The following is a 15529-nucleotide window of genomic DNA, read 5'->3' as shown; positions in this document are numbered from 1 at the left end:
GATTTGCTCTGAAGATTCGTTGGTAGGGTTTATTTATGCTTAGACCTATACAAGAAACAAAAGACAAACACTAGAGTATAATTAGGGTATATAATTGTATATAGAAAAGTCGTTCAGAAGAAACAGATTCATGATTTGAAGATCAAGTCAAGCCCATCAATTTGGCGTTGAAACACTTTCTGTCAAATGGACAAGACATGACTTCCTTCGTGTCTTTCGTATTAGAACCAACCATCTAAAATATCTCTTCCTTTTTTCTTCTATAATTTTATTTCCATCTTAACTTTTGTCTGCTATTTGATTTATTTTCCTGGGGTACCTATTTTCATATTTACAGAATCATAGCAATTTAATAATTAGATGAATAAAGGATCGGAATAAAAAGTTCTACCACACAGTGTAAAAGCAAAATGGAAGATAAAAAGATCTTGCTAGAAATTTTTGTCGAAATTCGTATTAACTTAAATAGTTTATAGATCAAAACTTTCTTTCGAGTCGAAAAATCCAAATGTATTGATTAATGTGATAATTTTTGTTTTGTTTTAAGGAATGAATAATTACCATATTGATATTTGATATTCAAATGTAGTAAGACATCCGGTTTTATATCGGTGTAAACAGAATTTGGTGTCACATTCAACAACTGTAAATTTGTAAACAATTTTTTTCTTTTTTTCCCACATTGTCATAATATCTCCATTTCATCAAAATGACCAGCAAAATAAATAATTTTTCAACTGAAACAAAAATCCGTAATGAAAAACTTACTTTTACAGCTAATACTTAACGTTACGAATGTTAATTCTATGAAATGAAAATTAATATATTTGTGAATCTAATTCAAAAATTAATTGTACAATTGACTGTCACATGCATGCATGCATGATGCATTGCTTTTGGTGATACAACGTTTAAATAATCGCCTCAGATCTTTGGACTGATAATCTCTCACATACATAGATAACAAATCTTAATATTTGTTTCTTAATTGATTTCTTTGTTTTCTGTTTTTTGTCCCCTAATATTTATGACTCTCGTATATCTCTGGAAGACTGGAACCTTTGTTTGATTCTGATTTGTTAATGGATATCGTGTAAAGCCATAATAATTTGGCAAGGCCATTCATACAATCTTCATAATTCGAAACGTTTTCAGATGGAGAGATCGATGTATGCGTTTCTTTTATTCTTGACGTGATTTTTTAATTTAACCGTGACAGAAAGCTTGACAAAAAAAATAACCATAACAAAATTAAATTCTATTGGGTTAAATCCATGTTGTATAAACCGTGTAAAAGTTTGCGAATAATTTGAAAGGAGAAACAAAATAATATCCAGGAGAAAACATTTTATTAACTAGAGAAAATGAAATTTCATTCAAGATCAAATACAAAGACGTGTCAAACCAATGACAACATCTAACTCTAAAAAAAACCAGAACTTCAAATATATATTTTTATTGGTAGTTTAAATAATGATAAATAAGAAAAACAACATACGATCAAAGACACGCTCACGATGTTCACAATAGTGTTCTCCAAACACTAACCGATCTTGCTCACCACTGTTTCTTGTTCAGATCCAAATCTTTAACGTTGTGTTTCACATTCAAACTATTTTCAATTTGATCTCGAATCCTATCATAAAATCCAGCTGAAGAAGAACCCGTCTCAAACCTAGGCATGTTGATATCATGAGTTGTTGTAGTAGCAACATCAGCAGCAGATGAAGAGGACGAGTCATGGTTCTTAAGAATTTCGACCCTACGATTAAGATCTTTGAGATACTGCTCAATGACACAATTAAAATCTCGAAGATCACTTTTCTTGGTACGAGTAACCGAAGTTTTCCCACTAAGACAATCAAACATAACCTCTTTCATCTCCAACTCTTTGTTCTCTTTCCACATTTTTTTCCAACTCTCATTTGATTTGAAGATCCTCTGTTGGAGAAACGTCTCTTGGTTAACCATTTTTTTGGTCTTCTCCATCACCGACAACTTATTCCACTCGGACACAACATGTTCCACTGCTTCTCTCGATGGCCACATCTCCGGGCTCAAGTCGTATGGACTGTCGATCATTACGGCTATCGGGACGTCACAGAGAGTTGCTAACTCGTAGGCTTTCTTCAAAATGCCACTTTTTCTTTTCTTGTACGTTGATTTCCTTGACGACTCATTCTCTATGTAAACCATTTTCACCTTTTGTCTCGTCATGACTCTTTGTGTTTTTTTTTTTGTGTTTTTTTCTTTTCTGTACTTTGTAAAATGGAGTATTGTTTATATATACATATCAATGTTTGAATTAAATATTAGGAGATTCTATATACTATTATCTAAATCCAATCATATTATCTATATATATCAATACCATACCTTTTCAGAGATATTATATTAATGGAAAACAATATTTTGTTTTGGGAAGTAAATTTAGCATCTAAATATAGAGTATAGTCAACGGTTCACAAAACCAATAAAAAATATTGGGTTCTTATTGGCTAGTGGTGCAGTTAAAAAAAAAAATTGGTTTATTCGAGAAAAAGTGGACAGTCATACGGACGGAATATAAACAACTAAGTAATAAAGTTCGGAATTATGTGTGAAAACTAAATTTCATTAGAATAACCACCCATATTTTACGTGGAAAACATTATTTCCAGATTTCAAAAAGTATAATTTACCACCCATATTTTACGTGGAAAACATTATTTCCAGATTTCAAAAAGTATAATTTATATTGAAATTTTTTTAATATATATTACATACAGAATTTATTAGTTAGCTTGTGTATGAGTTTATATAGTATAAATATCTAGAAATTTTTTTAATATATATTACAAAACCAAAGAGTGAATTTATATAGTATAAATATCTAGAAAAGCAAAATATGGTAGATAATCTTGGAAAAAAAAGGATTTCTTTCCTAATAAAAAAAATAAAAGTCAATGTTCTTGTCTAACAGCAATAGTTAAAATATCTCAAAATACCAAAATAAATTCATCGTGATCCTCCGATTTGTATGAGTATGAATGTTGCTTAAGGCAGATATGGGCCTTACGCTCAGTTTCACTTAAAGCCCAATTTGATTTGAAGCCCATAAGCTGAACAACGCTTTTTTTTTTTTCGTTCCCCTTCTCGTCACTTTCCCCGTCGAATTTCGCTGCTCCGTCATCGCTGGTGAGTTTTTTGAATTCTGAGTGTTATAGTTACATTACATCTTTGCTTTGATTTGGTGAAATTAATTGTTCGTTGGATTATATTCATTCCAATGTAAGACTATCTCTAATCGCGAGAAAAATAAAGAGGGTCTAAAGTTTAGATTTGGCCTACTAGTTGTTCGATCAAATGTCTGAGAGAGAGATATATTTTCATTATCTTTTCATCGTCTTTTGATTTCTGTGGGTTTATTGATTTTGACTAAAGCTTTTCTTCTGAGATTACTGGCAATCTGTTGAAACACTTGAACTTCTGTGGCAGAAAATGAGATGTACATTCACTCTTTGGTTTTGTAATCTCTTTGCTTATTGTGAGTTTTAAACAAAAAAATTATGTTATTGTGTTTTCCTGTGATCTTCTAGTTAATTTCGTAGATCTGTTTCGTGTTTGCATGCTTAGTAACTTGTCTTTGTGTTTTCTATGTTGGGTTTTGTAAAGCTGATATAAGATTTTTTGTTTCGTCAGCAGGAAGCCATGAAAGTCAAGCTCTTGCGTATCCTTTAATTCATTTTCTCTGATTATCATGCATCAAACGTTTATTGGTAAGGTGCAGCTTTGGTAAATAAGGATCCTAGGATTATCGATGATGATCTTCCGGTACATTGGTTCTTTTACGTTCAAGACATGATTTACTAAGATGCAGGCTAGGTTTCATAATATATAAAATTGTTTTCTTTTCATGAATTTCACTTTTGATTACTGATGTGAGTCACTATGTAATAGTTTTTTGATGAGGATTCTTGTTACCAACTCTCAACTGATTCATATAGGGTAGACTAAGATAGCTCAATGTTCCTGCATTGTTTTCGTCTTGACTCGCAGTGCTACTATGTCCCCTGAATTTGAAAAACAGAGTAAGTTCCCTCGTTCCATTAGTACATGTATAATTTGCAGCCCCAGTTCCATTCGCAACAAATTCTTACATTGTGAAAAAACTGTAGATGGCATGCGGTTGCATCATGGACATGGGATGCTCAAGATGAGACATGTGGGATATGTCGAATGCCATTTGATGGTTGTTGTCCAGACTGCAAACTCCCTGGAGATGATTGCCCTCTAAGTAAGTTCCTCTCTTTTCATGTCTCTACATAGTGTGATGGTTTTGATGAAAACCCTTGTTAAGCTTTTTGCCTATTTCAAAGTTGGCAAAAACAAAAACCCCTGCTTTTTGTTCTTATGCGTGGATTGTTACGGTAATTGAGCAGTTTGGGGAGCTTGCAACCATTCGTTTCACCTCCATTGCATACTGAAATGGGTTAATTCACAGACGAGCCAAGCTCATTGCCCCATGTGCCGTAGAGAATGGCAATTCAAAGAGTAATAAGGAGTGGAGAGAAGGGCTTTGTGTTGTGCCTTGATTGGCTTTTTAGCTTTGCTTTCCACTTTTAGAGATGTGTTGGGCCCTTGATGGGTGTTTAATGGTTGCAAATATAAGTGACCACAAAAAATTTACTAAAGATTTTGGTGAATTCTGTGTGCCACATGTATATGAAACCTTGGTCACGTGAGAGATTAAAACGAGAGGTAAAGCTTTCAAATCCTGTCCTAGTGATACGTTTTGGTTACGTTAGGTTTATGGTGTCCACGTTTTTGAAAACGTATTCTTTTTTGTCCACGTTTGGAAACGTAACTCCATTTTAAAAAGCCCATTCTGTTGCGGCAGAACTGGAAAGGAAAGTAGAAACGGACACTCAAATTCTTGATGTGTAGTCAAGAACTTTAACTCGTCACTTTTGGTAAGATTGTTCCTGCAATTCAGCAAAAATAGTGTTTCAAGGTTCATACTTCATACATTGGTGAAGTTGTGGAAATGTAGCCTAACCAACCTATCAGAGACTAGGTGAGAGGTGAATTGCTGTATTAAATTGGAGCTTTAATGATGAGATGGAAAACAAAAACATTTATGTAGAGAAGAAAGTTACCACACACATACATAAGACAAAAGGCCACCAGTAATAAGAACACAACAATTCGTACCTAAACAATAAAGAAAATGAAACAATTTTTACTTGAAAGCAAAACCAATAAAATTCATAAGGAGTAGATCAAATATAACATAGAGCTTAATCATCACTTGGCTTTGATTTCTTCTTTGGCTTCAGTTGAAATAGTCTTGGAGCTTGGTTATTTTCCAGTGACTGCTTTCTTTGCCTTAACAAGAGATTGTTTTACCTTTGATATAATGTTGCTTGAATGCTTTGGCTTAACAGAAAATTCTTTCTCTGTGACTTCTGATTCTTGTTTCCCTTCACCGCTTTCTTTAACATCAGGTTCTGTTTGTAATCCCTCTGCCGCTTTCTCTGCAGTCATCTCCTCTTGTGATTTAGCTGCAATTGCTTTCTCGTTTGATTCAATATCAGTTTGTCTCAAAGTATCCTCCTTGATACCCTCATCTTCTTCAACAAGCTTATTTGTGACATCCTTTGATGGCTCTTCCACTACATGCTTTGCTTCAATACCCATCTTCTCAATGAAATCAGTGAGAGATGAATAAGAAACTTCTTCACTCTCCTTCTTAGGCTCATACACTAGATCTTGGCTTATCAATACAACTTCCTCAGGGCACTTTGTTTCAACACTTTTCTCCTCCACCTTGACATGGAGCTCAGCCTCAGCTTCTTCCTCTGTTTCAGAGTTTTCCTCTGCCTTTACCTCAACTTCTGAAGCTGATTCCTTAGCTTGAGAAGCCTCTGGCTTTGACTCAACCTCAAGAAATTTTACATCTGTTGTTTCAGCTGATGAAACAGGTTCCACATCTTTGATTTCATCTTCATGTTTCCCTCCAGCTTTATCTGTCGATTCAGAAACATTAACAATCTTCACATCTTTCTTCTCTGCAGTTTCAGCATATTTTTCCTCCTTAACTTCTTCATCAACATCCTCCATGGTCTCCTTCTTCTCTGCTTTCTCCTCATCAAATGATTCAACATTAACCTCTTCAACAATCAAAACCATTTCTGTAGGTTCTTTCTCACTACTCTCATCTTTCTCTTTCTCTGCAGATTCTTCAGATTTTTCAACATCTGCAACTTCCTCCACCACTTCTACAGGTGATTCCTTCTTTGATTCAGCTGATAGTTTGTTCTCATCGATAAGAGTTTGATCAACACGCTCAATCTGGATTGAATCAGATGCTGAACTATCTTTCACCACATCAAAAATTCCTGTTTCTTTCTCCATCATCTCATCAGTCACTTTCTTCTCCATTGGCTGCATTAAGTAAACAGCCTACTTAGACCCCTCTTTGTAGTTCTCTACGAACAAATACCAAACAGAGTGATTGCCTTATTACGTCGGATAAAAGTTACAGTTTTAGTACGCAACACGCATGGAATCATACTTTAAAACGTAAGCACACTATCTACATAAAAAGAAGACAAATATGTTGGCTTTTTTTCAAAGTTATATGCTGATTTGTATCTTTGCACAAAGAATAAAGTTTCATTCTTTTTCTAATTTCTTACATATTGTTCGGAAGTACATGAATCACAATCAAAATCTATAAACAAACAAAAAAACAGTGCAATATAACAAATTATATGTCATCCTTAACTCAAGTGCCAAACCTGATACATGTATAAATATTAGCTTCAATAGAACAATAAATGGAGAACATTTTGAATAAACATTCACCAAACCTCAAATGAAAGTCTTAATTAACGAGGGAATTGATGAGCTATAATTTGATTTGTATATTTTCCACCTTATCTGTTTTGCAAATATCACCTCCAATATAGTCTTCTACCTAACTAGCCCAGCCCAATTGTAAACGTCTCAAGCTATAGCTATGTTTTCGAGGTTTAAAAAATTAAAAGCAAATAAATGACGCCATTTTTTTATATATAATTTCAATCTTTTTCGTCCCTGTTTCTTGGATTATTTCCAAGTGGATAGATAAAAAAAAATCGATTTTGCAAAGGCAATTGTTAGGCTACAAAAATATTTTTGATGCGACTATATGACAATTGTTACTAACTACTACTAACAAGCAGTCCTCTCGGGGCGTGGGGCCCATGCTGCGACAGCGACTATTCGCTGGGCTCTGGAGACCACGTGACTCCATTGTATCGTTTATAAAGCACATTGGGCCTAAAGTGCAAGAACTATTTTTTGGGCTCTATTTACCTATCGGAGCTCAATCTTATTTAGCATAAGCTGTGTTTTTATGTTTAAAGCCGAATTTCAAAAATATTTGCCAAATACACGAACCCATAAAGTTACTACTTATCTAACAAGATGTAACCGTCTTAGGAATTTCAACTCAAAATAGTATTAAATTTGGGTTGAATCAACCCCACCAGGTTAGAATCACGATAACGATCCTTTGGACTTCGACTTCACTTCGAAACGAATGTTCAGACTTTGTTCAAATGCTTCGATTGAGTTAATATGTTACTCTATGTCCCAGCATACTGTAAAATCCAAACTTTTTTTTTCTTTAATTAAGTTATAATCTAATTATTATATAGGATAATAGCTCATCTTTCAAGAAGTAAGAACCCAAAAGTCTATTTAAAATTCCTGTCTAATACGAATGTTTCTAAAAGCGTAAAGAAGGTCCATACTATAGATGATTTTAGGACCGGACCAAGTTCTAGCAACATGAGATATAGAAGATCTGTTATAACAACATGAGATATGAAATTTGGACTAAGATGAACTATATTATATATAGCTATATTAGCTGATGATCCTATATATGGGTTATTTAAGAAAAATCTTCATGACTTCTCTTGTGAATGCAACGTATAAAACCCCAAACCAAATTTTCTTATAATCTTTTTACAAATGAAAACGACTTGCCAGTTTTTTCATTTCCTTCGTGTGGGCCAGTAGACTACCGATTTTCACTCTTAAACACAAAGTATATGTGGTTGACATAAAAAAAAAAAAAGAAGTTATATTGTTTGTGTGAATTCATTAAAGTTAATAAATTGAAATTAAAGAAATTCATCAAATAAGGAGCTGATACGCGTCACATATGCATAATAATTATACTATACTGGAAGATAATTAAAGGAAAGAAAAAGAGATTTAGATTGGAGAAAGGACATTGTTGATCCCTATAATTGGGACATAGACTTACAGAAAGATAAAAAAAAGAGTGACTGATGGGGAAGTTTAAGAAAGTGAGGATACAAAAAATAATTAATTAATGAAGAGTGTGTGGTTAATCAGAGATTGACTATTAGTTCTAACACATCATGTAATTATATTCGTTTGATGCATTATGTTTTTCAACCAGACAAAATACCTTTTAATAATTACAACTAATGTTCAGGAATACCGACTGCAACAATATGTCAATGAAGTGATGATATACTTAGGTAGAATGAAACTGGATTTAGGTTCAAATTTAAAGATTTTATAAAAGTGACTTCGTCTTTACATCATATAACCCCAAGTAAACCTAATTTGGTGCGATATTTTTACGACTAAGATTGATTACCATTGAGTGTAGAGTGCTAAGCTTGATTACCAATTTACCATGCCATCTATTCATTAAAATCAAAACGCAACATCCTTATCCACGTCCATAGGAGCATGGTAATCAAACGTAACACTCTGCCCTCGATTCAAGAAAAATGTATTTTGACTGCATTCTACTAAAAAATCCAGTTATATACATGAGTTCTACGGTTCTAATCAAAATACGTGTGGATGCAAAAGAATAAATCAATAGCTCAATTAGAAAAGAAACATTAAAAGGAAAATATGTGCAGGATGAGTTAAGGTCCTACTTAATGTAATTATGCATGAGTAAGATCATGGGTCACATATCTTTTCAACTAGACAAAATCTCTTTTTATTATTACTTCTTTTCTCTTTTGAAAACCATGTCACCTCTTTAAATATCTTTTAAACTTTAATTCATTTTAATTGGCGCCGTTAAAACTCAAAACTGCTCTTTAAACTTTCTAATTATTGCTTTGGTTTGCTTAGAACTAAAGAATGATATATACAATTACAGATACAAAAAATCTTCCTGAATCAGGCTCGAGAAAAAGAAAAAAGGTATAGTAATTTCAACTTTAATCTTATATATCTATGAAGTTTAAGATCTTTAACTTCTAGTCTTGTAAATTTGAATTGAAATATCGAAAGCATTTGTGACTGACTGATTATTTAATTAAAAAGGAAATCACCTATTTTTAAATATTATATCTTGCTCGAATCCGAAGCTAAACAGAATTGATTCTGAAGAAAGCTAGAAAAAACCAGAAAATGAGACTGAATTATCATTTCGTTATAACTATTTTAATGACGTGAAGTGTTTTTCACTAAACAATACTTAAAAATGATTTTAAGGATTCCGTTTATGTGGACCCAATTGTCCAAAAGATACGAGAATTGCCTCTTTCGTTATATGTGCTGAAATCACGTAAAGTCGAATACCTTTTCTTATAAAGAAATTTGAGAATAATAAATTCTGATTAAGTTGTTATATTTAGAGGGAGATATAATTAAGAATTATTACTTAACCTCCGTGAATTAAAAAAAAAAGCGATGATTCCTAATCATGTTTGATGGTAATTTATGATTTCGGCGATTTGAGACCTCATGTAAATCAGTAAAATGTAATGATGACATTGACCTCTGCTAATATCTCTCCGTCGGCGAAAACCTCCATCTTTGTCTTGACGACGTGGCATAACGTCAGCTATATAATTACTATACACTTGCAAGAAACTTCAAAGATTTGGATGCTTAACACAACACGTGCTTATTGTTTTGTCCTCAGCCTTAAATTAACACAAAGACTAGTTCTTCATAGGTAACTCAATATCAAGGACAATTTTATACAACTTGTAGCAAGTACCAACTAATATGCAAATACGTTAAACCAGAATAATGTTAAAAAAAAAAAAACATAAAAATATACTAAATCTGAATCCTGTTTGATCTCTAAATTCATTTATAATATTAATATATAACGGTCACAATTTAACTAGAACTGGAAGAACTCAGTTATATATATATATATATATATCTATGTGAATTTACTGTGAATAAGTGATGAATCTGACAACTAACTTTTAAAGTGATAATCATAACAGTACTTCACAACAAGTATATTTCTAAGTTTTGTCTACATATAACATATAGAACAAAAACAGTCACTGCAAAAAAACAACAGGCGAATGCTGCAAAATGCTGCAGAATGCTGCAGAATGCAGAATAATAATTATACTAAGAAGTCGAAGATGAAATAACAGTAATATTCATGAAAAAATACGAGGAAACAAAAGCGTGGTGCCACACACATTGTGGAATTGGACATGAGAGTGATGTTTCAACAATCTCTTTCTTCACTACTTTCGTATAGTATTTGCCTCTCTAAGCAAGCTTTTTTGTACTTAGAACAAGGAAGTATATATTCTTGTGACCAAATCATGAGTTTTCTGTTTTTGTCCCACTTTTGCAATCATCATTCTACTACAAAATGATGTGCCCTCTCACTTTAATTTTGGCCTCTTTTATTCGTCTTCAGTTTTTTTCCATTCATTGGTTATTTTTTTTTATACTAATTTATGAGTTTTTGAAAACAATTAACTATTGAGTCATTGACAATTAGAATGTTAGTACAACATTAAGATTTTACATTAAAGTATAACATAATAAAAAAACATATATATGGCTAGATGTCGAATGCTTTTACTAACCATAAAAATTTTCGCCGAAGCTAGATGATCAACTACTTTCTTAAAAAATTTACATATACAAATTCTAATATATACATTTTTGAATCTATATATCCGATTTCGTAGAACGCCAGACAAGTTAATGTCGGAGATGAGCGAACGCCAGATAAGCTAAATTATCAGTGCACTGGGTCTAAAACCTAACTACTTTTTCCTCCAAACAGATTATCCGATTAATTACAGAATACAGCTCATTTTATCGTAATGGCGCTATACTATATATATGGCAAAAATAATATTCGACCATACGGCTATTTGATGCCCAACCATTTGGCCTATAATTATCTCTTTTAATATTTCTTCTTTTTGTCTTCTTCTTGTGTTTATAGAAATTGCTCTTTCACCTCTTCGTCCATACTTTCATGTCGAATATGAGTCTTCTCTAGGACCTTGAAAGAGGCAAGTCCTAGCTACTCTCATGAACATGCATTGGCTTCTCGAAGATAAAACAAAAGTCAACGTCAACCTCTCTCCAACTAGAAATTTTTATATGCTCAATCATTTGGAAGGCGGCGATTCTTTTGTATTTTTCATTAGAAACTATATACAAATTAAACATCACCGTGACTTTCTATGCACATAAACATAAAATATATACCCAATAAATACTTTCTACGAACAATAAATATTTAAGTCCAATTTCGGCTTACCCAAAAAGATAAGAAAATAAGAAGATGATCTACTTTAAGAAACTGGAAAACGAAAAAACTGGTTGCCTTTACCATTACTTCTAAGTTCTAACTTCGTTTATCGACGACTAATTTGCGTAATATATGTTAAGATATATATACGGAAAAGTCACATTTCAACTGAAATTATAGTACATCATTATGATTAGATTGAGGTTAGCTATGAGATTTCTTCCTCTTACAACAACATGTCAAAGGAGACAGGTTGGATATACAAGGGATTGAGAGTGTTTGTTTTTGTTGTAACTTGTAATGATATTCTTCAATTATGCTGATGATTTTATAATTTCTTAATACTCAGCTTAAGCTAGTTGCTTTATACAGGAAAATAGGAAATCATATATTTGTTTTCAAGTAATCATGATATTGTTTCAAAAAACATTTCTCTTTCCTATAATACGATAATAATGAGAACCCATCTTCTAATATAATATACGTTTCTAAATATTTCTCGTGTAGATACATGCTCGAAATTAATCAAACTCGACTTTATTTTTTCCTTTACGCGTTATATTAGTCTCATCAATATAAGATTAAAGAGAGCTTACAAGTTATAAGTCGGTAACTATTAAAATTAATTAATGGAAAAATGTTAATTAATGTCTATGACTCTATGTCAATAAGAATATTAGTCGGTACGCGACCAAATTATTGCATAGTGGAAACATTTTTTGGGCTATTTTCCACCATAACTTTGCGTACTTAAATTGAAGAACTCTTCTTTTGACCCCCAAAAAAATTAAAAAAACATTGAAGAACTATTTACATTCTCAGGACATCAAGGTGACTCCTTTGAGATCAAAATATGAAAAATTAAATAAAAAGTCAAAAAAATATCAAAATTTCGCATTTTTGGGGGACAATTATTTAGATTCGTACAATGCTTTCATGGAAATGAGTCTGTTGTTGACCGATGGCTTCCCCTTTATTTTTATTTCTGTTTTTCTTTTTGCTAATTAGAAAACTCTGGATTTTGGGTCATAGTTTTTTTCCTTTTTTTTGTAGTTTTGAAACCAATCTTTGGTAATATATGTGTCGATCGGATGTATAAAAGTTAAATCATCACCCCCCAAATCTAGCAAATGATCATTGAAGCAGTAATTGCGTGTAATAAATTTTTCTTTTTGCGTTTCTATTTTAACCATCAAGTGTTATACTATCTTCGTTGGACACTCACACTTGCAAACAAAAAATTTTCGGTTTGTATATCACTGACATAATGACAGTTCTCTCCATTAAATTCAGATTATTAACATGTGTGAATTTTTAGGACCCTTATGGCCTTATAATAAGGAGGAGGTAGTAGTATTTGTCTTTAACCTTGAAATAAATTCAGACTTCTACAATATATAGTGCTTCTTTTTTCTCTTGTACATACATTTGCTAACAGTTATTTTTTCAGCCAATGTATGCCTTCGTTTTCTTTTTATCATCTATTTCAGAAAAGGTAATAATAATTTAGGAGTGCTAAATCCAAAGTATCAACCACGATTTCTTTCTACTTTCTAAAGGAAAACAAAGTAGTTTTTTTTACAAGGTTTTAATTAAGTTCATCTCTTGGTTTTTCTATAGAGTGTGGTCCCATAAAAGGGTCAATTAATTCACCCAACGATTATAAAACAAAAGTGTTACACCAGAAATCGCCAGTCACATTTTCTCCCATTTTAAAGTAATTTCTCCATCTTCTTCCTTCCTCTTCAACCTTATAGAACCTTCACAAAGATCATAAAACTCTCTATCTCTCTGAAACAATCTCTAGCTTCTTGTTTCTTCATATAACCTTATATAAATCAGTCGCTACATATACATACAAAAATGGGAAGACATTCTTGTTGTTATAAGCAAAAGCTGAGAAAAGGCCTTTGGTCTCCTGAAGAAGATGAGAAACTTCTCAATTACATAACTAGACATGGTCATGGCTGTTGGAGTTCTGTCCCTAAACTCGCAGGTTTGATATCCGTGTGCTCTTTATCTTTGAAAATTTTTCTTTTTGTATATCATTTTTATAAAATAATTCATATATATAACTTTTATAATGTTCATAAATATGCAATGGTGGATATATATGATCATATAGGTTTGCAGAGATGTGGAAAAAGTTGTAGGCTTAGGTGGATAAACTACTTGAGACCAGACTTAAAGAGGGGAGCTTTCTCTCAAGACGAAGAATGTTTGATCATTGAGCTCCATGCTGCGTTAGGCAACAGGTTGATATAAACTAGCAACTGATTATAGACATAGAATTTTCTTGAATTCATAATGCAGTTTTTTTGAAATATTTTTTCACTCTTTGAATCCATTTTGAAATTATGTAGATGGTCCCAAATCGCAACTAGGTTACCAGGGAGAACAGACAACGAGATCAAAAACTTTTGGAACTCATGTCTTAAGAAGAAGCTGAGAAGAAAAGGCATTGATCCAACGACACATAAACCCCTAATAAGCGACCTTCAATCTCTTCACGTCATAGATCAGAAGCTGACGTCATCAGCTGCTTCAGAAGTAGTAAAGTCAACGGGCTCGATGAACAACAACCCACATGACCAGTCCATGGTAGTTTCAGCGCAATCAGGTCAGTGGTGGTTTCCGACGACCACGACGACGGCTAATCAAAACGCTGCGTTTTGCTTTAGTTCAAGTACGACTCCAACGGTTTCAGACCAGATCGTATCTTTAATCTCATCAATGTCCACGTCATCATCTCCGACACCATTGACCTCAAACTTCATTAATCCTGTTCCAAACAACTGGGAACTCAACTACTGCAACAACACAGTTCCATCTCAGAGCAACAGTATCTACAGTGCCTTCTTTGGTAATCAGTACACAGAAGCTAGCCAAATCATAAACAACAACAACAATAATAATAATAATAATAATAATAATAATCAAGTAGTGGATCATCCTCATCATCAAGACATCAAGTCATGGGCATCAGAGATTCTTCATTACACAGATCATAACCAAAGCTCAGAAACTGGTTTAGAAGCTGAAGTGAAGCCAGACATAGCCAAGTACTACTGGAGATCAACATCATCCTCGTCATCTCCAAACGAAGAAGCTGCAACATTACTACATGATGCTGACGTGGAGTTGTACGGTAAAAATCTACAAAAACTTAATAACATGGCGTTTGATCAGAGGCTTTAGACTATTAACATGTGTTAGAGTGAGAGTCTAGTCAGTATTTTCTTTATTTTCTATTCACATTCACGAACTGGAGTTTATTGATTCATACATACATATATATATATATATATAAGATGTTCTGCAGGTGTGTAAGTATATATATGTTTTTTTGGTTGTGTAAATTTTCTGGTCGTGTAATTTTGTTTTGGGTGCTAATGTGCTTTTGTCGTCTCCTCGCTTGTCATGAGTCTCATGACTTTGACCTTTATAGAGAGTTTCATATATATTTTCTTTTGACCATCTTCATATTTTTCTTATTGACATTTATACTAAGTTTTCTTTTTAATGAAAAACATCTATACTGTATTTTTACTTTAAGAAAAATTAATTCACGGATTATAAAATTAAAATTCAAGAAAATAAAAGCAGTCCCAGTCGAGGTAAAGGGGGGGGGGGGGTTAGTAGATCCTAAGTTGGAGTGGAGAGACTTCTTCGGAAAAGTGATTCCGGACAACGAGATGCAAGCGTGAACATCAACAAAAAGACCCATATTTTTTTGTATTATTAAAACATATGTAGTGGGTCTCTAATATAATGATATTTTTAATAGTTTATGAATATTGTCATATCAAGAAATTGATTCGTAATAATTTTAGTTTTTTATATATAGTTTTTCTTGAATTTCATTATGCTTTTTGTAAACTATGGTTTTATATTTATTTAAATCACTATTTAAGTTACTACGTTTATCTTACATATGAAATAGTATGTCTTTTAACATATATAACATTG

At 32.7% G+C, this 15529-nt stretch overlaps 4 protein-coding genes across 4 annotated transcripts; 2 read left to right on the top strand and 2 right to left on the bottom strand.

The window, feature by feature from the left end:
- Positions 1–1557: 1557 nt before the first annotated feature.
- LOC18012986 (agamous-like MADS-box protein AGL80) lies at positions 1558–2217 on the bottom strand. The gene has a single exon (XM_006394838.2). It carries the CDS (start codon positions 2215–2217, stop codon positions 1558–1560), a length of 660 nt encoding a protein of 219 aa, XP_006394900.1.
- A 910-nt stretch (positions 2218–3127) lies between these two features.
- LOC18012985 (anaphase-promoting complex subunit 11) lies at positions 3128–4756 on the top strand. The gene is made up of 4 exons (XM_006394837.2): positions 3128–3177; positions 3682–3709; positions 4158–4276; positions 4422–4756. Exons 3-4 carry the CDS (start codon positions 4219–4221, stop codon positions 4535–4537), a joined length of 174 nt encoding a protein of 57 aa, XP_006394899.2. The 5' UTR covers positions 3128–3177; positions 3682–3709; positions 4158–4218; the 3' UTR covers positions 4538–4756.
- A 584-nt stretch (positions 4757–5340) lies between these two features.
- Positions 5341–6423, bottom strand: LOC18013069 (neurofilament medium polypeptide). Its single transcript, XM_006394836.1, has one exon. It carries the CDS (start codon positions 6421–6423, stop codon positions 5341–5343), a length of 1083 nt encoding a protein of 360 aa, XP_006394898.1.
- Positions 6424–13423: 7000 nt separating this feature from the next.
- Positions 13424–14758, top strand: LOC18013160 (transcription factor MYB86). Its single transcript, XM_006394835.2, has 3 exons — positions 13424–13556; positions 13686–13815; positions 13924–14758. Exons 1-3 carry the CDS (start codon positions 13424–13426, stop codon positions 14756–14758), a joined length of 1098 nt encoding a protein of 365 aa, XP_006394897.1.
- Positions 14759–15529: the final 771 nt, after the last annotated feature.

The sequence above is a fragment of the Eutrema salsugineum genome, unplaced genomic scaffold (genome assembly GCF_000478725.1).
Source record: "Eutrema salsugineum unplaced genomic scaffold, Eutsalg1_0 scaffold_6, whole genome shotgun sequence".
Classification (NCBI taxonomy): Eukaryota; Viridiplantae; Streptophyta; class Magnoliopsida; order Brassicales; family Brassicaceae; genus Eutrema; species Eutrema salsugineum.
Note: the sequence above shows the minus strand (reverse complement) of the source record. Positions and strands in the feature narration are given on the sequence as shown.